Raw genomic sequence first — 22,854 nt, 5'->3', positions numbered from 1 at the left:
CCAATGACAGTGCACCACCATATCCCCTTGCTCACCAGTTCAAACAAACTACTGCCCTCGAGTCAGAAGGCTGTCCTCATCGTCCAACACACAGAGGTAACATCACCCCAGGACTTCAGCCCTCCGGTGATACCTGGTTCAGCGAAGACTAGGCCTTGGGGAGTGTTTACGGCTCTGTCATAACAGCATTGTGGCAGAAGTAGCCTCGATCTCGACCAAGACATTGTGAATGCCACGTACTCTGTATGGCTCAGCATCCTTTTTTTTCTTTATTCATACTAACGTGTGTTCATGTCCATTTTTCCACCTATGATTCTTACATTTATTTTCTGATACCATGTTTCTGTGTGATTTTAGTCTCATTTTTACTGGTATGACAATGTAAACATATACCTTTGTTCCACACAAGATATTTTGGGATTTTGTGTGCACTTCCATGTAACTACATGTATTTTTATATGATAGTTTTTGTTTCTGATTGTTCAATTCCTTTTACGCTCTCATTCCTTTATAGTTGTATCTTATTTGAGACAGAGGAAGAGAGAGGGTGAATAGTAGAGAGAAAGAGAGAGAGGGGGGATGCAGAAACAAAGCGCCATTCATGATGTATTTTATTACATTTGTGTTTTAACTTTGCACATACATTGCAAGATTTCGGGGATTTAACACGTTTATTTTTCTGTAAGTTTGTAAATCCTTGTATTCACACAGTGTTTTGAGTGATATATTGTAAAGATAGATCTTATGCATGCTCCTTGGGAAAAGAAGTTATACATGCATGTCACTCTTCTTATCTTGGCATTACCGTAATTCTTATATTGGTTGATGTTGCTGATATATGAAACAGAATCTGATGGATATCATTGATAACAGTTACTGTTTGTCTTCTTTTTAACATCAGGATAACAGATCTTATTAGTACAGCGAAAGACAATTCACTGTAATTTGTTATATTTTCATATATTACACGATATTATGATTATTATGATTTTCAATGGCACATGTTTGTACACTACAATTTTATGTCATTAGAGGTCACATATCCAGTTTGTTTCGTGAATAGTCAATATTGGATTATGATTATAATGTCAGTTTATTTGCAACATTTACCCCATATATAGTGGTACCTTACGATCAACTGTCAATATCTACTGCATTCACTATACATAGCAGTGTCTTGCTTGCTGTAACAAAGAGGTATATAGGGCTGTTAGGGATTATCCATAATGTACATTGTTTTTTAGTTTTATTGTTATTGTGTTTATCTGAACTTATATCTCACTTCCTATGTAGGGGGCCTTTCATATAATCAGTAGGTATCTTGTTTATGAACCTGTTTTATATATGTATTCCATTTCTGTTGAATATATATACATGTTAAAATGCCCTTTTCAGAGATTTGTACAATGCTGCTCTTTTCAGTATGTGCTTTTATTTTGGTATATCAAATTTAATTGGATATGCTGTTTTAAAAAAAAAAAAAAAATTTTAAATGTGTTCGAAGATGATAGGTGATTACCATTTGTAATATTGCATTGCGGTTCTTTTTTAGATCGCCAAGGAAATAGCGTGATGTTAAGTTTGGTGCAGAATGTCATTTACATGCATGTAGATAGGTCTATGCAATTTAGCTTTGACTTTGGTTTGATAAGCTTAATTGTTTAGTGCTTTGAACATGAATTTAACAATGAATAGACCTGTTTACTAATGCACTTCATTTCATGTTTCTGTCTATAGTACATGGTAGGGGTAAAAAAAGAATACAAAGGTTAGAAGGAAAAGTTAAAGAAGATTGGGGAACACTGGAAGACATAATAGAGGGAGAACGAGAGTCAGAGGCGGAAAAGGGAGAGGGTGAGAGAGTATAACAAAAGAGAAGGGCGGAGATAGATCGAGACTTCGCAAGAGAGAAAGAGGGAGGCAAGGAAGGGAGAGGGTGAAGAGTAAAGAGAGAGGGGGATGCAGAAACAAAGCAAGAGAGAGGGGCAGAACAAGAGAGGAGAAGGGGAATATAGCAAGAGAGAGGAGAAAGAGAAAGAGATGCAATCGAGGCACTCTACTAGCATAAATAGATTTGAATATTTACTATATAGAGAAAGGGAGAAGTTATAGACAATCATGATGATGATGAACATGAAGGTGATGGTAATGATAATGTTAGATGATGATAATGATAATGTTAATGATGATGTTGATGATCATCAGACCATCACGATGATATGATGATCATGATGATGATGATCATGAGCGTGATCCTGACATCTGATTGAAAAAAATGAGGGGACATTTAGATAGCATATAGTCTCAGCTACAACATGCTCAAAAATATTTGAAAAACAAGCGGAAATAACGGCGATATTGCTCTCAAAAGACAGGAATGTAGAATCCAGATTTGAGAAAAAGTCATCTCCCATATAGAAAAAGAGAGAAATTATAACGATATGTACATGTAAACAATGATCATAATGATGATGATGATGATGATGATCTTGATAGTAATTAATGGTGATGATGTTGATGATCATGATCATGATCAGACCATGATGATGATCATGATCATGATGATATTGATGATGATCATGAGCGTGATCCTGACATCTGATTGAAAAAATGAGGGGGACAGTTAGATAGCATAAAGTCTCAGCTACAACATACTAAAAAATCAACAAAAACCGAGCTGAAATAACGGCGATTATTATTGCTCGCAAAAGACAGGAATTTAGAATCCAGATTTCAGACCATGATGATGATCATCATCATCATTATGATCATGATGATCATGATGATGATCATGAGCGTGATTCTGACATCTGATTGAAAAAATGAGGGGACATTTAGATAGCATATAGTCTCATGCAGCTATATATGTACTCCAAAATCAACAAAAACCAGGCGGAAATAACGGCGATATTGCTCGCAAAAGACAGGAATGTAGAATCCAGATTTGAGAAAAAGTCATCTCCCATGGGGATTACAGGCGAAAAGTAATGGATCAAGTGATAATAGGGTAATAATAAAGTAAATATGGTTGTTTATTACATTATTTGCGATTCTACGTGTAGTTATGTGATATTTGCTATGTATATCCATCAGAAACTTGTCTGTACGAAACAGTGAAATACTGCCCTCTCCGGCAGAATAAAGTAAGCTTAGCAACGAGCATAATGGCGTATACTTCTAGCAGTATTACTTTCGTATTTATGGACATATAATATACGACACTACGTGTTTTAAAATTCAAAGGAGATTGCACAGTGAAAGGTCAAAATGAAAAAAAAGTGAAGAAAAATATTGGTAAAGACGCCCGAACTCGAACCAGGGGTCTCAAGGTCGGAAGTCAAGTGCGTTACCGATATACCAAAACATTTCCCATAGCGATTACACGTAAACGGAAAATGGAATTCGCAAATCCAACTTTGCAAGTGAAATATGAGCATGATCCCGGCATCTGATCGAAAACTAAAGGTCACACTTATGATAGCTTATTGTCTCAGCTACAACATACTCAAAGCTCAGCATAAACAAAGATAAAACGACGGAGATATTGCTCGCGAAAGACGACAATGTAGAATCCAGTTTTGAGAAAAAGTCATGTCCCATGGAGAATACACGCAAAATGTGAAAAATTGACATGCCTCCTTTAATCGCAAAAATACGCCATGATGCCTTTGTCAAAATGAAATATCGTGGATACTGCATTTGTAGAGAATATTCTCAGGTAGAACATATCAAAATTCGAAAGAAAATTAATCAATATTTACAGAGATAAAATCAATTTTTCGTAATTATGCTTACGTCATAATATGCAAATTTAAATTTTGAGTTCGGAGGCCATTATGATGACGTCATGAGTTAATTGAGGGTCAAATGTGACATGAAATCATATCTCCAATTCATATTCTATCAAAATATGAAAAAGAAATTGGGTTCACTTTGCATCCTAAAGCGCTACAATGGATTTTGTATAGGCATGTTTTTGCCCCTGTATGCTATGTATTACAAGAGCTCGCACGCACGGACATTATTTTAAACGGACGCTCATTCCGTTATTACTGGGCAGAAAAAGGTGAACAAGGTATCAAAATGCTTGGAAAAATGTGCCAAATATGATGACAGAGAAAATTTGGCGATTTTATGTTGAAAAATACCAGTACGCGCGAAAACGCGCGCGCATGCTCGTGTGCGCGTTTTTTTTAGAAACGCTTAAAATGGCCTGAAACGTATGCAAAAATAATTTGAGACGATTTGGAGCATTTTTTTTTTGCGCGCGCGCTGACGGGCGGACGTACGCATGCGCGCGCGTTTTTTGACCTGAAATTGACCGGACGGATATTGACCTTAATCATGATAAATATGAATGACAAATGCCTTTCCGTTATGAAGATATGATCATGAGTAAAAAGTACCAAAAAAAACACAAAATGGCGCCTGGATGACGTCATGAAGACTTGATGACCTTGAAAATGTTGCTGTCACGTCTCATGACAATGACCTATGACCGTCCCAAAATTGAAAGAAATTGACTAAACCGATCTTGAGTTATCCTTTACACAAAAAAGTGGGGAGAAATAAATAAAAATAAAGAATAATAATAATAAAGAAAGAAAATTCTGACGAAAACAATAGGTGATCTGTCATTGACAGACCACCTAATAATAAATAATAAAGAAAATTCTGACGAAAACAATAGGTGATCTGTTTTCAACAGACCACCTAAATAATAATAAAGAAAGAAAATTCTGACGAAAACAATAGGTGATCTGTCGTTGACAGACCACCTAATAATAATAATAACTAGAAATTTAATTCGTCATGGGGACGAATTAGGTGGTCTGTCTTCAATTTTCATGATCATTGACACGTCAAAAAGTAAAAAAAATGATGAAAAAAAATTGTTGGAGACGCCCGGACTCGATCCAGGGACCTCGAGGTCGGAAGTCAAGTGCGTTACCGATATACCGAAATATTTCCCATAGAGATTACACGGAAACGGAAAATACAATTCTCAAATCCCACTTTGTAAGTGAAATATGAGCATGATACCGGCATCTGATCGAAAAAATAAAGGGCACACTGGTGATAGCTTATTGTCTCAGCTACAACATACTTAAAGCTCAGCGTAAACAAAAATAAAACGACGGAGATATTGCTCGCGAAAGACGAAAATGTAGAATCCAGTTTTGAGAAAAAGTCAATTCCCTTAGGGAATACACGCAAAATGTGAAAAATTGACATGCCTCCTTTAATCGCAAAAATACGCCATGATGCCTTTGTCAAAATGAAATATCGTGGTGACTGCATTTGTAGAGAATATTCTAAGGTAGAACATATCAAAATTTGAAAGAAAATTGATCAACATTTGCAGAGATACAATCAATTTTCCAAAAATCTGCTGACGTCATAATATGAAAATTGAAATTTTGAGTTCGGAGGCCATTATGATGACGTCATGAGTTAATTGAGGGTCAAATGAAACATGAAATCATATCTCCCATTCATACTCTATCAAAATATGAAAAAAAACTTGGGGTCACCTTGCATCCTAAAGAGCTACAATGGATTTTGTACAGGCATGTTTTTGCCCATGTATGCTATGTATTACAAAAGCTCGCGCGCACGGTAATTATCTTAAACGGACGCTCATTCCGTTATTAATGGGCAGAAAAAGTTGAACAAGGTATCAAAATGCTTGGGAAAATGTGCCAAATATGATGACAGAAAAAATTTGGCGATTCTATTTCGGAAGATGCAATTACGCGCGAAAACGCGCGCGCATGTGCGTGCGCGCGTTTTTTTGCAAAATGCTTAAAATGGCCTGAAACGTATGCAAAATGAATTTAGGACGATTTTGAGCATTTTTATTTTTTGCGTGCGCGCTGACGCGCGGACGTACGCATGCGCGTGCGTTTTCTGACTTGAAATTGACCGGACGGATATTGACCTTAATCATGATAAATATGAATGACAAATGCCTTTTCGTTATGAAGATATGATCATGAGTAAAAAGTACCAAAAAAAACACAAAATGGCGCCTGGATGACGTCATGAAGACTTGATGACCTTGAAAATGTTACACTGACGTCTCATGACAATGACCTATGACTGTGCCAAAATTGAACGAAATTGATTAAACCTATCTTGAGTTATCCTGTTCACAAAAAAGTGGGAACAATAAATAAAAACTAGATTTGTAATACTTGTTTGGAACAAGTATAGGTGGGCTGATCCAACAAAAAATTGAGACAAAATAAAGGGTACATTTAAGATAGCTTTTTGTCTCAGCTACAACATACTCGAAGTTCAGCGTAAATGAAGCTAAAACGACGTAGATATTGCTCGCGAAAGACGGGAATGTAGAATCGAGTTTTGAGAAAAAATCATGTCCCATAGAGAATACACGCAAAATGTGAAAATTGACATGCCTCCTTTAATCACAAAAATACGCCATGATGCTTTTGTCAAAATTAACAATTGTTATGATCTCATTTGTAGAAAATTGTCTCAGCTAGAACATTTCAAAATTTAGAAGAAAATCAATCACCATTTACAGAGATACAATCAATTTTCCATAAATATGCTGACGTCATAATATGCAAATTGAAATTTTGAGTTCGGAGGCCATTATAATGACGTCATGAGTTAATTGAAGGTCAAATGTGACATGAAACAATATCTCCGAATCATACTCTATCAAAATATGAAAACAAATTGGGGTCACCTTGCATCCTAAAGAGCTACAATGGATTTTGTATAGGCATGTTTTTGCCCATATATGCTATGTATTACAAGAGCTCGCGCGCACCGAGATTTATGTTAAACGGTCGATCATTCCGTTATTAATAGTCATAAAGAGACAAACATGGTATCAATTTGTTTTTAAATATATGTGGAATATTATAAAAGAAAAAAAATGGTGATTCTATGTTATGTAATAGTTTTACGCGCGAAAACGCGCGCGCATGGGCGTGTGCGCGATTTTTTATAAAATGCTTAGAATGGCCTAAAACGTATGCAAAATGATTTTGAGACGATTTTGAGCATTTTAAAATTTTGCGCGCGCATTGACGCGCGGACGTACGCGCACGCGCGCATTATTTGAGCTGAAATTAACCGGACGGATATTGACCTTAATCATGATAAATATGAATGAGAATTACTTTTTGGTTATGAAGATATGATCATGAGTTGATTTTCGTAAAATTTTACAAAATGGCGCCTAGATGACGTCATCAGTGAAGGTCAATGTTGAAAACGTTATTGTGCTTCGTACATATGCCTATACATATGTGTGCCAAATTTCAAGGCATTTGATTGAGCCATTTTCGTGTTATTTTGTTCACAAAAAAGTGGTTAGAAATAAGAAAAATATTTAATAACTAGATTTGTAATACTTGTTTGGAACAAGTATAGGTGGTGTTGATGACGATAACTCTAACACTTTACTAAAGTCCCACCGTTGACGTATAAAAGACTCAGTGACACCCTTTGTGCTGATACCAAACGATGAATGCGGTTCAACCTTTAATGAAATAAACAGAACACAGTCATAAGCATTGCGTAATATAAATGCCAATGAACATAGATAAGCTGATCAACTAATATTACATCCTTGCTGTATATAATATACACATTCACTCTCCTTCATGAAATATACATGAGCCTATACATATTCATGAGCTTGACCCTGCATTGACCCCTATAACCTGACCTACTTTCTGTCATAGTAGTATACCCCAAATCTGTCTACCCGGCCAATTGCCATTATAAGACACCAAATTAGCTAGATTATAATCACACAGAGTTTTCCTCAAATTCTTATTAAACCTGTTATAATACCAGGTCAGTCATCATATTTAACTCAACACTGTTTACTTTCACTAACAGCACCCTCGCATGTCTATTCATGCGCTACACAACATACACTGGCACAACGTGAGCTTCGTGCATTAACTCCAACTTTCTAACTCAGATTTAGCCCATTCATATTCCTCCATTTTCATATCTTACAGTTTCAACAAGAAAGAAAACATTTAATTTCAATAATCTTAGGTCGACTTCTACTTACAACATTGGGCTTGTGTGTAAACTGGCAAATAACGGTGAACTTCAGTACCAAACAACACGACTTGACAAACGTGTTTCAGCTCCTGAACCAAAACAACTTCGCCCTCAACGGCCCTGCTCAGAAATACGAATAAACTCTCGCTTCTGACGTCACAATGCCCATTGATGTAAATAATACAAAATATCTCTAAACTAGAGATAACATCCCGGCCCCTTAAATGCGAAGTTTTAAAAACTGAACATTTACCCTCTAAATCTAAATCAAAATTCACGACAATCATAAATGTCGTACTTTCCTTGAAATGATTTTACACCTTTAAATCCAGGATTTTAAATTCTAGCCTCAAAATGTTATAATTTGTCTGCAATATCCAATACTTCTTCTTACCGGTAATATAAAAACCCTTTACATAACTCTATTACTGACAAATAGCGTGGTTAAAGGGAATCTGTCTGATTCAACTACAAAAATGTCAAACTGTATGAAAATATGATTACTCATCAATACAACCTGAAATGATTTTTTACATAAACCGACAATTTCTTAGCTGAGCACCGTCAACATGAAACAATGACACTTCTATATAATCTGCATACTTGCATAGTCTCCTTGTGAAATATCTGATTCAATGCACACATAAAGTGCTCACTATCTGAATGTGCAACGTGACAATGCAAAAATAATTTATATCAAGACATCACTATTAAATGTCAAGAAATAATGAAAAGGCATTCAATCTCCAAATTCTCTCGCTATACTGTACTGTACTGCCAAAGGTGCTTTAAATATTGTAAATAATGTCAATTCCAATTAAACCCTTTGACTGACACACGCACAAAAGGCATCATTTATTTGGACAATTGCGAATCTTTGAGTGCTAAACTTTCCTTTATCATTGAATGCATTTTCACACATGGATGAATTCATGGAAATATGAAAGGATGTACACAAGCAAAATACAAAGTTTACAAGATGCTGAAGATAGTCTGCAAGTTCTGCGAGTTCAGATCAAAGTTTATCATAAAGGTCACAGGGTCTGAAAGTTCTGAGATTTCTAAATTATCTCTTCGCTGTGATAAATGTACACCATTCAGCTTCACAATGAAACGTTCTGAACTTGTATGACATTGTCTATCTGGTCAGCGATATATACGCAAAAGGCTAGACGATTGCAGGTGAAACGCGAAAATAACACATTGATCCAAGGTCAAATACGCGAAATTTTTCTGATCCCAGGTCAAATACGCGAAATTCTTCTGATCCAAGGTCAAATACGCGAACAAATATCCCTCATCCGGATTTGAACGTTGAACGACTATGAGAACTTAGTGAATGGTCACATTCGTAGTAGGAACTATTTCTCATTTCAAACAAATATGAGACTTCTTGCTTCACAAATATAATTTCGCGTAAAAAATATCCCTCATCCGGATTTGAACGTTGAACTATGAGAATTTAGTGAATGATCACATTCGTAGTAGAAACTATTTCTCATTTCAAAACAAATATAATACTTCTTGCTTCACAAATATAATTTTGCGTAATTTTCTGGTACTTTGGTATCACATGCTCCAGGCAATCTTGTGGTATTCATATCATCGAAAAATCAACAAACTTTCGCATTTGACTTAGACCTTACACTTGTGACTTTTCCACGGATTCAAGCAAGCACAATTTCTGAACAGGTCGCGTCAAGGCTCCTGTGACTGTTTTCACCTTTGCTGAACGAACCAGCTTATCCTTGCTTGGATAGATCTCGATGACTCTACCCAACATCCATTTGTTACGCGGCATGTCATCCATGATGAGGACTACGTCGTCCACAGCGATATTTCTATTTTCATCCAGCCACTTCTGACGCTGCTGCAATGTTGGCAGGTACTCTTTCATCCATCTCTTCCAGAACACGTCGGCCATATGTTGCACTTGTCTCCACCTTTTACGCGAGTAGAGGTCGCTCTGGTCAAACACACCTGGTGGTAGCTCAGCATTGGGCCTCATCAGTAGCAAGTGGTTTGCTGTCAGTGGTTCTGGATCCCTCATGTCTGTAGACACCACCGTGAGCGGCCGTCCGTTGATGATCGATTCTACCTTGCACATCAGCGTAGGTAGACCCTCATCGTCAAGTACTTGCAGCTTCATAACACCATTCATCACTTTTCTTGTTGTCCGTATCTGTCTTTCCCATGCACCTCCTGCATGAGATGCTGTTGGGGTGTTGAATCGCCAATCGATTCCCCTTTGGAGGAGATTCGCATGGATTTTCTGCTGATTCCACCGTTTTCCTCCTTCTCTCAGCTCACGCTCAGCACCTACGAAGTTGGTGCCATTGTCACATCTGATCAGCTCTGGCCTTCCTCTACGGGAGATGAATCTCTCCAAGGCGTTCAAAAATGAGTCTGTGTTCATGGTATGTAGGATCTCAATATGGACCGCTCGTATGACTAGGCACGTGAAAATACAGCCGTACCTCTTTAGCCGACTTCTACCCTGCTTTACAAAGAACGGCCCAAAACAATCAACTCCAACGTGGCTAAAGGGTGGTTTTCCTGGTGTCACCCTGTCTGCAGGTAGATCAGCCATTTTCTGTCCCACTGGAGCTGCTGCTTGACGTTTACATGTGAAACATTCATTCAGGACTTTACGGACTGTTGGTCTTCCTCTGACTATCCAGTATCGTTGCCTGATTAGAGATAGTACGTACTCCTTGCCTGAATGACCAGACAAAATGTGATAATGTCTCACTAATAGCTGTACAACATGATGATTATATGGCAGGATCATAGGGTGTTTTGCCTGTTCCTCTAACGGTGCATTTCTTAGACGTCCTCCGACATGCATTAGACCCTTGCCTGTGAATTTGACATTTAGCTTCGAGAGTGGACTGGACTTTGCGATGCGAGAGGGCGACGTTCCTCCTGCAGTCAAATTATGCTGTAACACCTTGTACTCTGCAGTGTAGCTCTGACGCTGAACGTACCGAATAACTGCTTCTTCAGCTACAGCAATATCACCTGTCCTAAGTGGCCCTTTGACATCACAGGTGTTCCCTTGAACCTTGCTCTGCAAATGCTGTCTCACTCGCAAGACCCATGCAACTGCTTTCTTTAATCTGTACCATGAGGAGTAGTGCTCTAGCAGCCGGTCCACAGCATTGGATTGATCTGCTTCAGTACTAAACACTTGAATACCCTTCTTCTGTTTAACTTCTGGGTCATTCTCATCAATGGGTGCAGTTGTAGTTGGGTCCTGTGGCCAACTACTCTCAGCTTGGCAAATGAACTCCGGTCCAACCAGCCACCTGATGTTAGTTTTCAAGTCTTCTGCCCCAATACCCCTTGACACATCATCTGCTGGATTGGAGCTAGTATCAACATGGTGCCACTGACTGGGTTCTGAGTGGTCTCGGATGACCGCTATCCTATTTGCGACGAAGGTGTTAAACCTTTTTTCTTCGTTTCTAATGTACTGCAGCACAATCGTGCTGTCAGTCCAGAATACTGACCGCACGATTGGTAGCTCTAATTCCCTTCTCAGCATTGAGTCCAGCTTTACTGAGAGAGTCGCTGCCATAAGCTCTAGTCGGGGAATGGTTACTCTCTTTATTGGTGTGAGATGCGACTTTGCAACTAGCAGGCTGCTATGTGCCAGGCCATCACCATTCTTCATTACTATGTATGATGCTGATCCATACGCCCTCTCCGATGCATCTGAGAAATGATGTAACTCATACTCAGTTACTTCTCCAAAGTCATGAGGCTTGATGCATCTATTCACCTTGAAATCTGCCATCTTGGGTAACTCATCAATCCACTCATCCCATTGGCGTCTTTCTGCGTCTGGAATCTTGTCGTCCCATCCAAGATTCATTCTCGTTAGTTCTTGCAGTATCATTTTTGCCTTCAAGACAAATGGGCTGGCATAGCCAAGAGGGTCGTACACTGAAGATATCACACTCAGCAGCCCACGTCGAGTTCGAGGCTTGTCTCTGGGGGTGAACTTGTACAGGAAGCTATCCATCTCTACATCCCAAGTAATGCCTAGGGCCCTTTCAACAGGAAGGGCATCATGAGTGAGGTCTAGCCCTTTAGCATTTTTCGATCGATCTTCTTTGGGTACAGACTCTAAGACCCTTGGTCTGTTGCTCAGCCACTTGGTCAAGTTGAAGCCTCCTTTCGTCAGGCCTTCTTTCAGGCTAGCTGCCAGTCTCACGGCATTCTCCTCGTTGTTCACCGAGACCAGACAATCATCAACATAGAAGCTTCTATGTATCGCTCTTCCTGCTTCTGGAGTGAAGGCATCTGGATGGTCTGCAGCTGTTTGATGGAGGGCAAAGTTACAACAACTTGGGCTCCATGTACCGCCAAAGAGATGAACACACATTCGGTACATTTTGGGCTGTCTCTCCAAGTCACCTCCTGGCCACCACAGGAATCTCATGACGTCTCTCTCAGTTAGGGGGACTCTCACTTGATGAAACATTCCCTCAATGTCCGCCATGAGTGCCACTGGTTGCTGACGGAATCGAACAAGTACTCCTAGCAGGTTATTAGTAAGGTCCGGCCCCTGTAGCACTACGTCATTCAGAGACACTCCTTGGCACTTAGAGGCACAATCAAAGACAATTCTAACCTTGTCCGGCTTCTTGTCTGTCATCACTGGATGGTGAGGAAGGTACCAGACATTACCACTGTCAGGCTTACAATCTTGAGGGACTTCTTCCGCATACTTCTTATCGAGAAGTTGGGTCATGACATCAGCATATTTGGCGTGCAGTTTCCCATCTCTCACCAATCTCCTCTTAAGAGACTGTAGCCTTTGCTCTGCTAAGTGACGGTTATTAGGAAGGCAGGACTTTCTCTCCCTGAAAGGTATGGACAGCTGGTAGTGCCCATCTACCTCCTGTATGGAGTCTCTCCATACTTGTAATGCTCTCTTGTCCTCCACCGACATGCCCTTCGAGTTATCAGCTAGATGCTCCATGCCTTCCATCTTCCAGAACTTGGTTACCTGTTCATCCAATACCATATCTTGAGCAATGAAATGGGATGATGGTTGATTGCTTGGATGCTGCTGCTGATTTACTGGCCCATTCAGAGTCCATCCCAACACTGTGCGTACGGCATACACTTCCCTTGGTGGACCGAATCTAACTTCTAATGGCTGTAAGGCCTCTGGAGTATCCTGTCCTATTAAGAGCTCAACCTCATGACTTGTAGTGGGAAATTCCAAATCCTTAAGATGTTCCCAATTCTGCACATCTGTGGTGGTAGCAACATTGTTGCTGCTAACATTGATCTCCTTCTTTGTATATACGCATGGCAGCTCTAATTCTTCATGGGTGGAAGGATTCCTGATCTTGAGGCCAACTGCCTTACATTCTATGAAGCTACTTGACTTTTCCAACGTTGAAATTGATAAGATCTTCCTTTTTCCCTTGGCACCAAGTTTTTCAGCTAGTTTCTCTGTGCAGAAAGAACTTGTTGATCCAGAGTCCAATAATGCAAAGGTATGAACTGTCAAAGATCCATCAACAGCTCTGACCTCTACCGGAACAATAGGTAGAGCAATCTTGACGTTTGTGGCAGCACTGGTGCTCTCTGCAAAGGAGGTCTGCACATCTACCGGTGGCTCCGCTGTATCGGAGTCTTTCTGTACCACTCTTTCAGTTGGGAAATGAAGGAACCTGGTGTGTTTTCTATTACATCCCTTCACGGAACAAGTCCGATTTAGAAAGCACTTGTGGCTTTGGTGGCCTGCCTTCAGGCAATTGTAACACAGACGGTAATCTCTTGCTAGCTTGAAACGTTCTTCTACTTTAAGTTCTTTAAATTGATTGCAGGAAAAGAGATCATGTTCTTCACTGCAAACTACGCATTGCTTTACTTCCTCGTCATTTTGGCCAACGTTAATTCCATGAGAGGAAAAAGATCTCCCTCCCCGGGACACTGCCCCTTTAGATCCTTGAGCTTCCTTCTTTCGGTCATCGAATAACCCTCCAAACACTGGGTCATTGACTTCTTCGGCAGCTTCGAGGACCAACTGCACCAAGTCAGACAAATCGGGTGATCTTCCTCGGTGTCGGATGCCCTTCACCATCTTCAACCATCTGCTCCTCAGGAAATATGGGAGCCTCTCCACCATCTTTACCAGTTCACGTTGACCCCCGATCTCCTGCATGAGATCGAGTGCACTGAGGGTCTCCTCACAGATTTTCAACTCATCTGCATAGCTCTGTAATCCCTTGATGTCGTTAGGTCTTATAGCAGGTCCATTTACAACCTTGGAGATCCATGCTTCTCCAATCTTGAACTTACTACCATAGCGTTCAGATAGTAGTTTTCTTGCCCTTCTATATCCTAAAGAGGGTTCCACCATCAAGCAGCTCTTGATGATGGTCTTGACCTGATCTGTACAACACTGGAACAGCTTCATGAGCTTTGTCCCTTCCTGAAGTGAGGACCCTCCGATCAAGTTGTCGAAAGATGTTACAAACTCATGGTAGTGAAGAGGATTGCCATCAAACTTCATAACCTCTGCACTCGACAAACTTATGGCCTCTAACAGACGCTGCTGTTGAACTTGAATCTCTAACTGATTGTTCATGTGGAGACTGGTATTGGAAAGAGACTTTGTCTGAGCCGAATCCTCATGAACCGGGTAGGCGATTGTTGAATCCAGATCCTTCGGCCCATGGATCGTAGGTGGGTTCACACGCTGCTGTGTGTGAGATAACATCTGACCTTCATTTCCAGCAGGTTTGGATGCATTCAGATCTGACTGGATGGGAGAAGGAATGTTGTCCTTCAGTTCTTGACCTATAGAGGGGGCCTCTCCTTGAACTTGATGGCCGGCTTTATGCTGGCTGACGCTAGTAATAACACTTCCTTTGTTATGACGACTTACATGTGAAGAACTCTCCTCTTCATAAAGACTGCTGTAAACATACTCTTCAGCCTTGGCGATATCCAGCTTGGTCTGTAGCTCCATCTGGATTTTCTTCTGTTTCAGCTTGAGCATCTCGATATCCAACTCTTGCTGTCGACGTAAACCTTCAGCCTCCGCCGTCAATGCTGCACTTCTTGCCATGGCCTTGGCACGTAAACGAGAGCTGGAACTAGAAGATGCACTGCCTGCAGACTTAACGATGCTTCCACACTGACTGACCGAGTCTTCTGGATTGACATCGGGCAAAGTCTTGGGCTCTACAACACTCATCTTGAAAGGGCGACGCGTTCAATCCAAAGGACCCTTGTTGTTGAACTGTTGATGACGATAACTCTAACACTTTACTAAAGTCCCACCGTTGACGTATAAAAGACTCAGTGACACCCTTTGTGCTGATACCAAACGATGAATGCGGTTCAACCTTTAATGAAATAAACAGAACACAGTCATAAGCATTGCGTAATATAAATGCCAATGAACATAGATAAGCTGATCAACTAATATTACATCCTTGCTGTATATAATATACACATTCACTCTCCTTCATGAAATATACATGAGCCTATACATATTCATGAGCTTGACCCTGCATTGACCCCTATAACCTGACCTACTTTCTGTCATAGTAGTATACCCCAAATCTGTCTACCCGGCCAATTGCCATTATAAGACACCAAATTAGCTAGATTATAATCACACAGAGTTTTCCTCAAATTCTTATTAAACCTGTTATAATACCAGGTCAGTCATCATATTTAACTCAACACTGTTTACTTTCACTAACAGCACCCTCGCATGTCTATTCATGCGCTACACAACATACACTGGCACAACGTGAGCTTCGTGCATTAACTCCAACTTTCTAACTCAGATTTAGCCCATTCATATTCCTCCATTTTCATATCTTACAGTTTCAACAAGAAAGAAAACATTTAATTTCAATAATCTTAGGTCGACTTCTACTTACAACATTGGGCTTGTGTGTAAACTGGCAAATAACGGTGAACTTCAGTACCAAACAACACGACTTGACAAACGTGTTTCAGCTCCTGAACCAAAACAACTTCGCCCTCAACGGCCCTGCTCAGAAATACGAATAAACTCTCGCTTCTGACGTCACAATGCCCATTGATGTAAATAATACAAAATATCTCTAAACTAGAGATAACAGGTGGGCTGATCCAACAAAAAATTGAGACAAAATAAAGGGTACATTTGAGATAGCTTTTTGTCTCATCTACAACATACTCGAAGTTCAGCGTAAACGAAGCTAAAACGACGTAGATATTGCTCGCGAAAGACGGGAATGTAGAATAGAGTTTTGAGAAAAAGTCATATCCCATAGAGAATACACGCAAAATGTAAAAAATTTACATGCCTCCTTTAATCGCAAAAATACGCCATGCCTTTGTCAAAATGAAAAATAATAGCAATTGCCTTTGTAGAGAATTGTCTCAGCTAGAACATATCAAAATGTGGAAGAAAATCAATCAATATTTACAGAGATACAATCAATTTTCCATAAATATGCTGACGTCATAATATGCAAATTGGAATTTTGAGTTCGGAGGCCATTGTGATGACGTCATGAGTTAATTGAGGGTCGAATGAGACATGAAACAATATCTCCGAATCATACTCTATTAAAATATGAAAACAAATTGGGGTCACCTTGCATCCTAAAGAGCTACAATGGATTTTGTATAGGCATGTTTTTGCCCATATTTGCTATGTATTACAAGAGCTCGCGCGCACGGAAATTTTTGTTAAACGGTCGATCAATCCGTTATTAATAGTCATAAAGAGACAAACGTGGTATCAATTTGTTTGTAAATATATGTGGTATATTATGAAAGAAAAAAAAAAGCAATTCAATGTTGTGCAAAAGTTTTACGCGCGAAAACGCGCGCGCATGCTCGTACGCGCGATTTTTTATAAAATGCTTAGAATGGCCTAAAACGTATGCAAAATGATTTTCAGACGATTTTGAGCATTTCAAAATTTTGCGCGCGCATTGACGCGCGGACGTACGCGCAGGCGCGCGTTATTTGACCTTTTATTGACCGGACGGATATTGACCTTGATCATGATAAATATGAACGAGAAATACCTTTTGGTTATGAAGATATGATCATGAGTTGATTTTCGTAAAATTTTACAAAATGGCGCCTAGATGACGTCATCAGTGAAGGTCAATGTTGAAAACGTTATTGTGCTTTGTACATATGTCTATACATATGTGTGCCAAATTTCTAGGCATTTGATTGAGCCATTTCCAAGTTATCTTGTTCACAAAAAAGTGGTTAGAAATAAGAAAAATATATAATAACTAGATTTGTAATACTTGTTTAGTACAAGTATAGGTGGGCTGGTCCAGCTAACATTTTAGACAAAATGAAGGGCACATTTGAGATAGCTAATTGTCTCAGCTACATCATACTCGAAGTTCAGCGTAAATGAAGCTAAAATGACGTAGATGTTGCCCGCGAAAGACGGGAATGTAGAATCGAGTTTTGAGAAAAAGTCATGTCCCATAGAGAATACACGCAAAATGTGAAAAATTGACATGCCTCCTTTAATCGCAAAAATACGCCATGATACCTTTGTCAAAATGAAGAATAGTACTGACTGCATTTGTAGAAATTTGTCTCAGCTAGAACATATTAAAATTTGGAAGAAAATTGATCAATATTTACAGAGATACAATCAATTTTCCACAAATATGCTGACGTCATAATATGCAAATTGGAATTTTGAGTTCGGAGGCCATTATGATGACGTCATGAGTTAATTGAGGGTCAAATGAGACATGAAACAATATTTCCGAATCATACTCTTTTAAAATATAAAAACAAATTGGGGTCACCTTGCATCCTAAAGAGCTACAATGGATTTTGTATAGGCGTGTTTTTGCCCATATATGCTATGTATTACAAGAGCTCGCGCGCATGGAGATTTATGTTAAACGGTCGATCATTCCGTTATTAATAGTCATAAAGAGACAAACATGGTATCAATATGTTTGTAAATATATGTGGTATATTATGAAAGAAAAAAAAAAGGCAATTCAATGTTGTGCAAAAGTTTTACGCGCGAAAACGCGCGCGCATGCTCGTACGCGCGATTTTTTATAAAATGCTTAGAATGGCCTAAAACGTATGCAAAATGATTTTCAGACGATTTTGAGCATTTCAAAATTTTGCGCGCGCATTGACGCGCGGACGTACGCGCTCGCGCGCGTTATTTGACCTTTTATTGACCGGACGGATATTGACCTTGATCATGATAAATATGAACGAGAAATACCTTTTGGTTATGAAGATATGATCATGAGTTGATTTTCGTAAAATTTTACAAAATGGCGCCTAGATGACGTCATCAGTGAAGGTCAATGTTGAAAACGTTATTGTGCTTTGTACATATGTCTATACATATGTGTGCCAAATTTCTAGGCATTTGATTGAGCCATTTCCAAGTTATCTTGTTCACAAAAAAGTGGTTAGAAATAAGAAAAATATATAAATAAAGGCAATTCTAACGAAATTATAAGGTGGTCTGTACGTTATACAGCCCACCTGATAATAACTAGACTTTAATTCGTCACTTAGACGAATTAGGTGATACGTATGATAATGGTCTCCATAACGAATAATGCATTACACGATATATCATTTTGTAAAATGCTTCTCCCATTCATATGCTTCTCCCATTATGATCTATTCATATGTCAAGATTAAATTGTGTCTCCTTGATCATCATGGATCTAGGGAAGATAGATTGAAACAATATATGACCTTTGACCCTGTGCAGTAACCAGTTACACATTTGACTCTAATTTATATCATGAAGAACACATTTTGACGATTTTATCTTATTCAAAGAAATGAAAATGTAATTGATAAATGATTATCATCATTATGATAATGATGATCATGATGATCATGATCATGATCATGAGCGCGATCATGACATCTTATTGAAAAAATGAGGGTTGATTTAGATAGCATATAGTCTCAGCTACAAGATACTCAAAAATCAACAAAATCCAAGCCGAAATAACGGCGATATTGCTCGCAAAAGACAGGAATGTAGACTCCAGATTTTAGAAAAAGTCATCTCCCATAGGGATTACACGCAAAAAGTAATGGATTAAGTGAAAATAGGGTAATAATAAAGTAAAAAGGGTTATTTATGACATTATTTGCGAATCTACGTGTTTAAATATTCAAAGGAGATGGTACAGTGAAGGTCAAAAGGAAAAAAAAGTGAAAAAAAAAAAGTGTTGGAGACACCCGGACTCGAACCAGGGATCTCGAGGTTGGAAGTCAAGTGCGTTACCGATATACCAAAACATCTCCCATAGCGATTACACGTAAACGGGAAATGGAATTCAGAAATCCTACTTTGCAAGTGAAATATGAGCATGATCCCGGCATCTAATCGAAAAATAAAAGGCACACTTTTGATTGCTCATTGTCTCAGCTACAACATATCCGAAGCTCAGTGAAAACAAAGCTAAAACAACGGAGATTTTGCTCGTGAAAGACAGGAGTGTAGAATCCAGTTTTGAGAAAAAGTCATGTCCCATAGAGAATACACGCAAAATGCGAAAAATTGACATGCCTCCTTTAATCGCAAAAATACACCATGATACTTTTGTCAAAAATAAAAATTGTGAATACTACATTTGTAGAAAATTGTCTCAGCTAGAACATATTTAAAATTAAAAAGAAAATTGATCTATATTTACAGAGATACAATCCATTTTCCAAAAATATGCTGACGTCATAATATGCAAATTGAAATTTTGAGTTTGGAGGCCATTATGATGACGTCATGAGTTAATTGAGGATAAAATGAGACATGAAATCATATTTCCGACTCATAATCTATCCAAATATGAAAAAATATTAGGAGTTTCTATCTATTCTAAAGAGTTACAATGAATTTTATATAGGCATGTTTTTGCCCATGTATTGTGGATAAAGATAACGCAAATCCGCGCGTGCTGTCAACTTTGACGGACGCTCATTGCGTTAATAAAAGGTGAACAACTTATCAAAATGCTTGGAAAAATGTACCGAATATGATGACTGAAAAAAATCGGCGATTCTAAGTTGCAAAATGCCAGTACGCGCGAAAACGCGCGCGCATGCGCGTGTGCGTAATTTTTTTATCAAATGCTCCATATGGCCTGAAACGTATGCAAAAAAATTTTGGGATGATTTAGAGCATTTTTAATTTTTGCGCGCGCGTAAACGCGCGGACGAGCGCGCACGCGCGCATTTACGCACATTTATTGACCTGAAATTGACCGGACGGATATTGATCTAAATCGTGATAAATATGAATGAGAAATTACTATTCGTTATGAAGATATGATCATTAGTTGATTTTCACAAAATGGCGCCTGGATGACGTCACGATGACTTTGAGTCTTTGAAAATTCACGCAGTTCTAAGTTAGACTAAGATCTATCATCATTAAAAGATTCATGACAATGGCTTCATTCAGTCTTGAGATATCTTGCGAACAAATTCGAGGAAGAATAATAATAAATAAACTAGACTTTAATTCGTCACTTAGACGAATTAGGTGATACGTATGATAATGGTTTACATAACGAATAAGGCATTACACGATATATTATTTTGTAAAATGCTTCTCCCATTTATATGCTTCTCCCATTATGATCTATTCATATGTCAAAAGTAAATTGTGTCTCCTTGATCATCATGGATCTAGGGAAGATAGATTGAAACAATATATGACCTTTGACCCTGTGCAGTAACCAGGTACACATTTGACTCTAATTTACATCATGAAGAACACCTTTTGACGATTTTATCTTATTCAAAGAAATGAAAATGTAATTGATAAATGATAATGAAGATGATCATGATCATGAGCGTGATCCTGATATCTTATTGAAAAAATGAGGGGTGATTTAGATAGCATATAGTCTCAGCTACATTATCCTCAAATATCAACAAAATCCAAGCAGGAATAACGGCGATATTGCTCGCAAAAGACAGAAATGTAGAATCCAGATTTGAGGAAAAGTCATCTCCCATAGGGATTAGACACAAAGAGTAATCGTTTAAGTGAAAATAGGGTAATAATAAAGCAAATAGTTTATTCGCAGATGTACGTGTTTTAATAATCAAAGGAGATGGTACAGTGAAAGGTCAAAAAGAAAAAAAAAAGTAAAGGAAAAAAAGTGGTTGGAGACGCCCAGACTCGAACCAGGGACCTCGAGGATAGAATTCAAGTGCGTTAACGATATACCAAAACAATTCACATAGCGATTACACGTAAACGGAAAATGGGATTCTCAAATCCCACTTTGCAAGTGCAATATGAGCATGATCCCGGCATCTGATCAAAAAATGAAAAACACATTTGAGATAGCTTATTGTCTCCGCTACAACATACTCGAAGCTCAGCGTAAACAAAGATAAAACAACAGAGATATTGCTCGCGAAAGAGGGAAATGTAGAATCCAGTTTTGAGAAATAGTCATGTCCCATAGACAATACACGCAAAATGTGAAAAACTGACATGCCTCCTTTAATCGCAAAAATACGCCATGATACCTTTGTCAAACTGGAAAGGTGTGGTCACTGCATTTGTAGAAAATTATCTCAGCTAGAAAATATCGAAATTAAAGAGAAAAACAATCTATATTTACAGAAATACAATCAATTTCCCAAAAATATGCAAACGTCATAATATGCAAATTTAAATTTTGAGTTTGGAGGCCTTTATGATGACATTATGACTTAATTGAGGGTCAAATGAGACATGAAATCATATCTCCATTTCATAATCTATCCAAATATGAAAAAATATTAGGAGTTTCTATCTATTCTAAAGAGTTAAAATGAAATTTATATAGGCATGTTTTTGCCCATGTATTGTGGATAAAGATAACGCAAATCCGCGCGTGCTGTCAACTTTGACGGACGCTCATTGCGTTAATAAAAGGTGAACAAATTATCAATATGCTTGGAAAAATGTGCCACATATGATGACAGAGAAAATTCGGCGATTCTACGTTGCAAAATGCCAGTACGCGCGGAAACGCGCACGCATGCGCGTGTGCGCGATTTTTTTGCGAAATGCTTTAAATGGCCTGAAACGTATGCAAAAAAAATTTGGGATGATTCGGAGCATTTTAAATTTTTGCGCGCGCGTAAACGCGCGGACGAACGCGCACGCGCGCATTTGCGCACATTTATTGACCTCAACTTGACCGGACGGATATTGATCTTAATCATGATAATTATGAATAGGAAATAACTTTCCGTTACGAAGATATGATCATAAGTTGATTTTCACAAAATGGCGCATGGATGACGTCACGATCAATTTGACTCTCTAAAAAGTCACGCAGTTCTAAGTTAGACTAAGATCTATCATCATGGCAAGTTTCATGATAATGGCTTTATTCAGTCTTGAGATATCCTGCGAACAAATTCGAGGAAGAATAATAATAAATAAATAAATAATAATAAAAATCTTGACGAAATCAAAAGGTGATACGTCTACGTACGTATCACCTAATAAATAAATAAATAAATAATAAAAATCTTGACGAAATCAAAAGGTGATACGTCTACGTACGTATCACCTAATAAATAAAGAAAGAAAATTCTGACGAAAACAATAGGTGGTCTGTTGATAACAGACCACCTAATAAAGAAAATCTTGACGAAATCAAAAGGTGATACGTCTATGTACGTATCACCTAATTATCTGAGCCTTCAAAGGTGAAAATGGCACTTCTTGCACCTGAAAAGGGACACTCAACATGGATGAAAAGAGGTCAACTGCCCCCC

At 38.5% G+C, this 22,854-nt stretch overlaps 1 protein-coding gene across 2 annotated transcripts; it reads right to left on the bottom strand.

Moving 5' to 3' along the window:
* Positions 1-7,411: 7,411 nt before the first annotated feature.
* Positions 7,412-16,177, bottom strand: LOC100892659. 2 transcript variants are annotated; one of them, XR_004064757.1, is made up of 2 exons: positions 8,066-16,177; positions 7,412-7,519 (listed from the first exon to the last, which is right to left on the bottom strand). XR_004064757.1 is itself a non-coding variant. In XM_003728172.3 (2 exons), the coding sequence occupies exon 2, from the start codon at positions 15,281-15,283 to the stop codon at positions 9,701-9,703; it is 5,583 nt and encodes a 1,860-aa protein (XP_003728220.1). In that variant the 5' UTR covers positions 15,284-15,434; positions 15,981-16,177; the 3' UTR covers positions 7,489-9,700. The 2 variants fall into 2 exon arrangements, 1 of the variants encoding a protein (XP_003728220.1); XM_003728172.3 differs by having other exon boundaries at positions 7,489-15,434; positions 15,981-16,177.
* Positions 16,178-22,854: the final 6,677 nt, after the last annotated feature.

This window comes from Strongylocentrotus purpuratus, unplaced genomic scaffold, assembly GCF_000002235.5.
Source record: "Strongylocentrotus purpuratus isolate Spur 01 unplaced genomic scaffold, Spur_5.0 spur5_scaffold_18, whole genome shotgun sequence".
Lineage (NCBI taxonomy): Eukaryota > Metazoa > Echinodermata > Echinoidea > Camarodonta > Strongylocentrotidae > Strongylocentrotus > Strongylocentrotus purpuratus.
The sequence above is the reverse complement of the archived record's forward strand: the minus strand, read 5'-3'. Positions and strand labels throughout refer to the sequence as shown.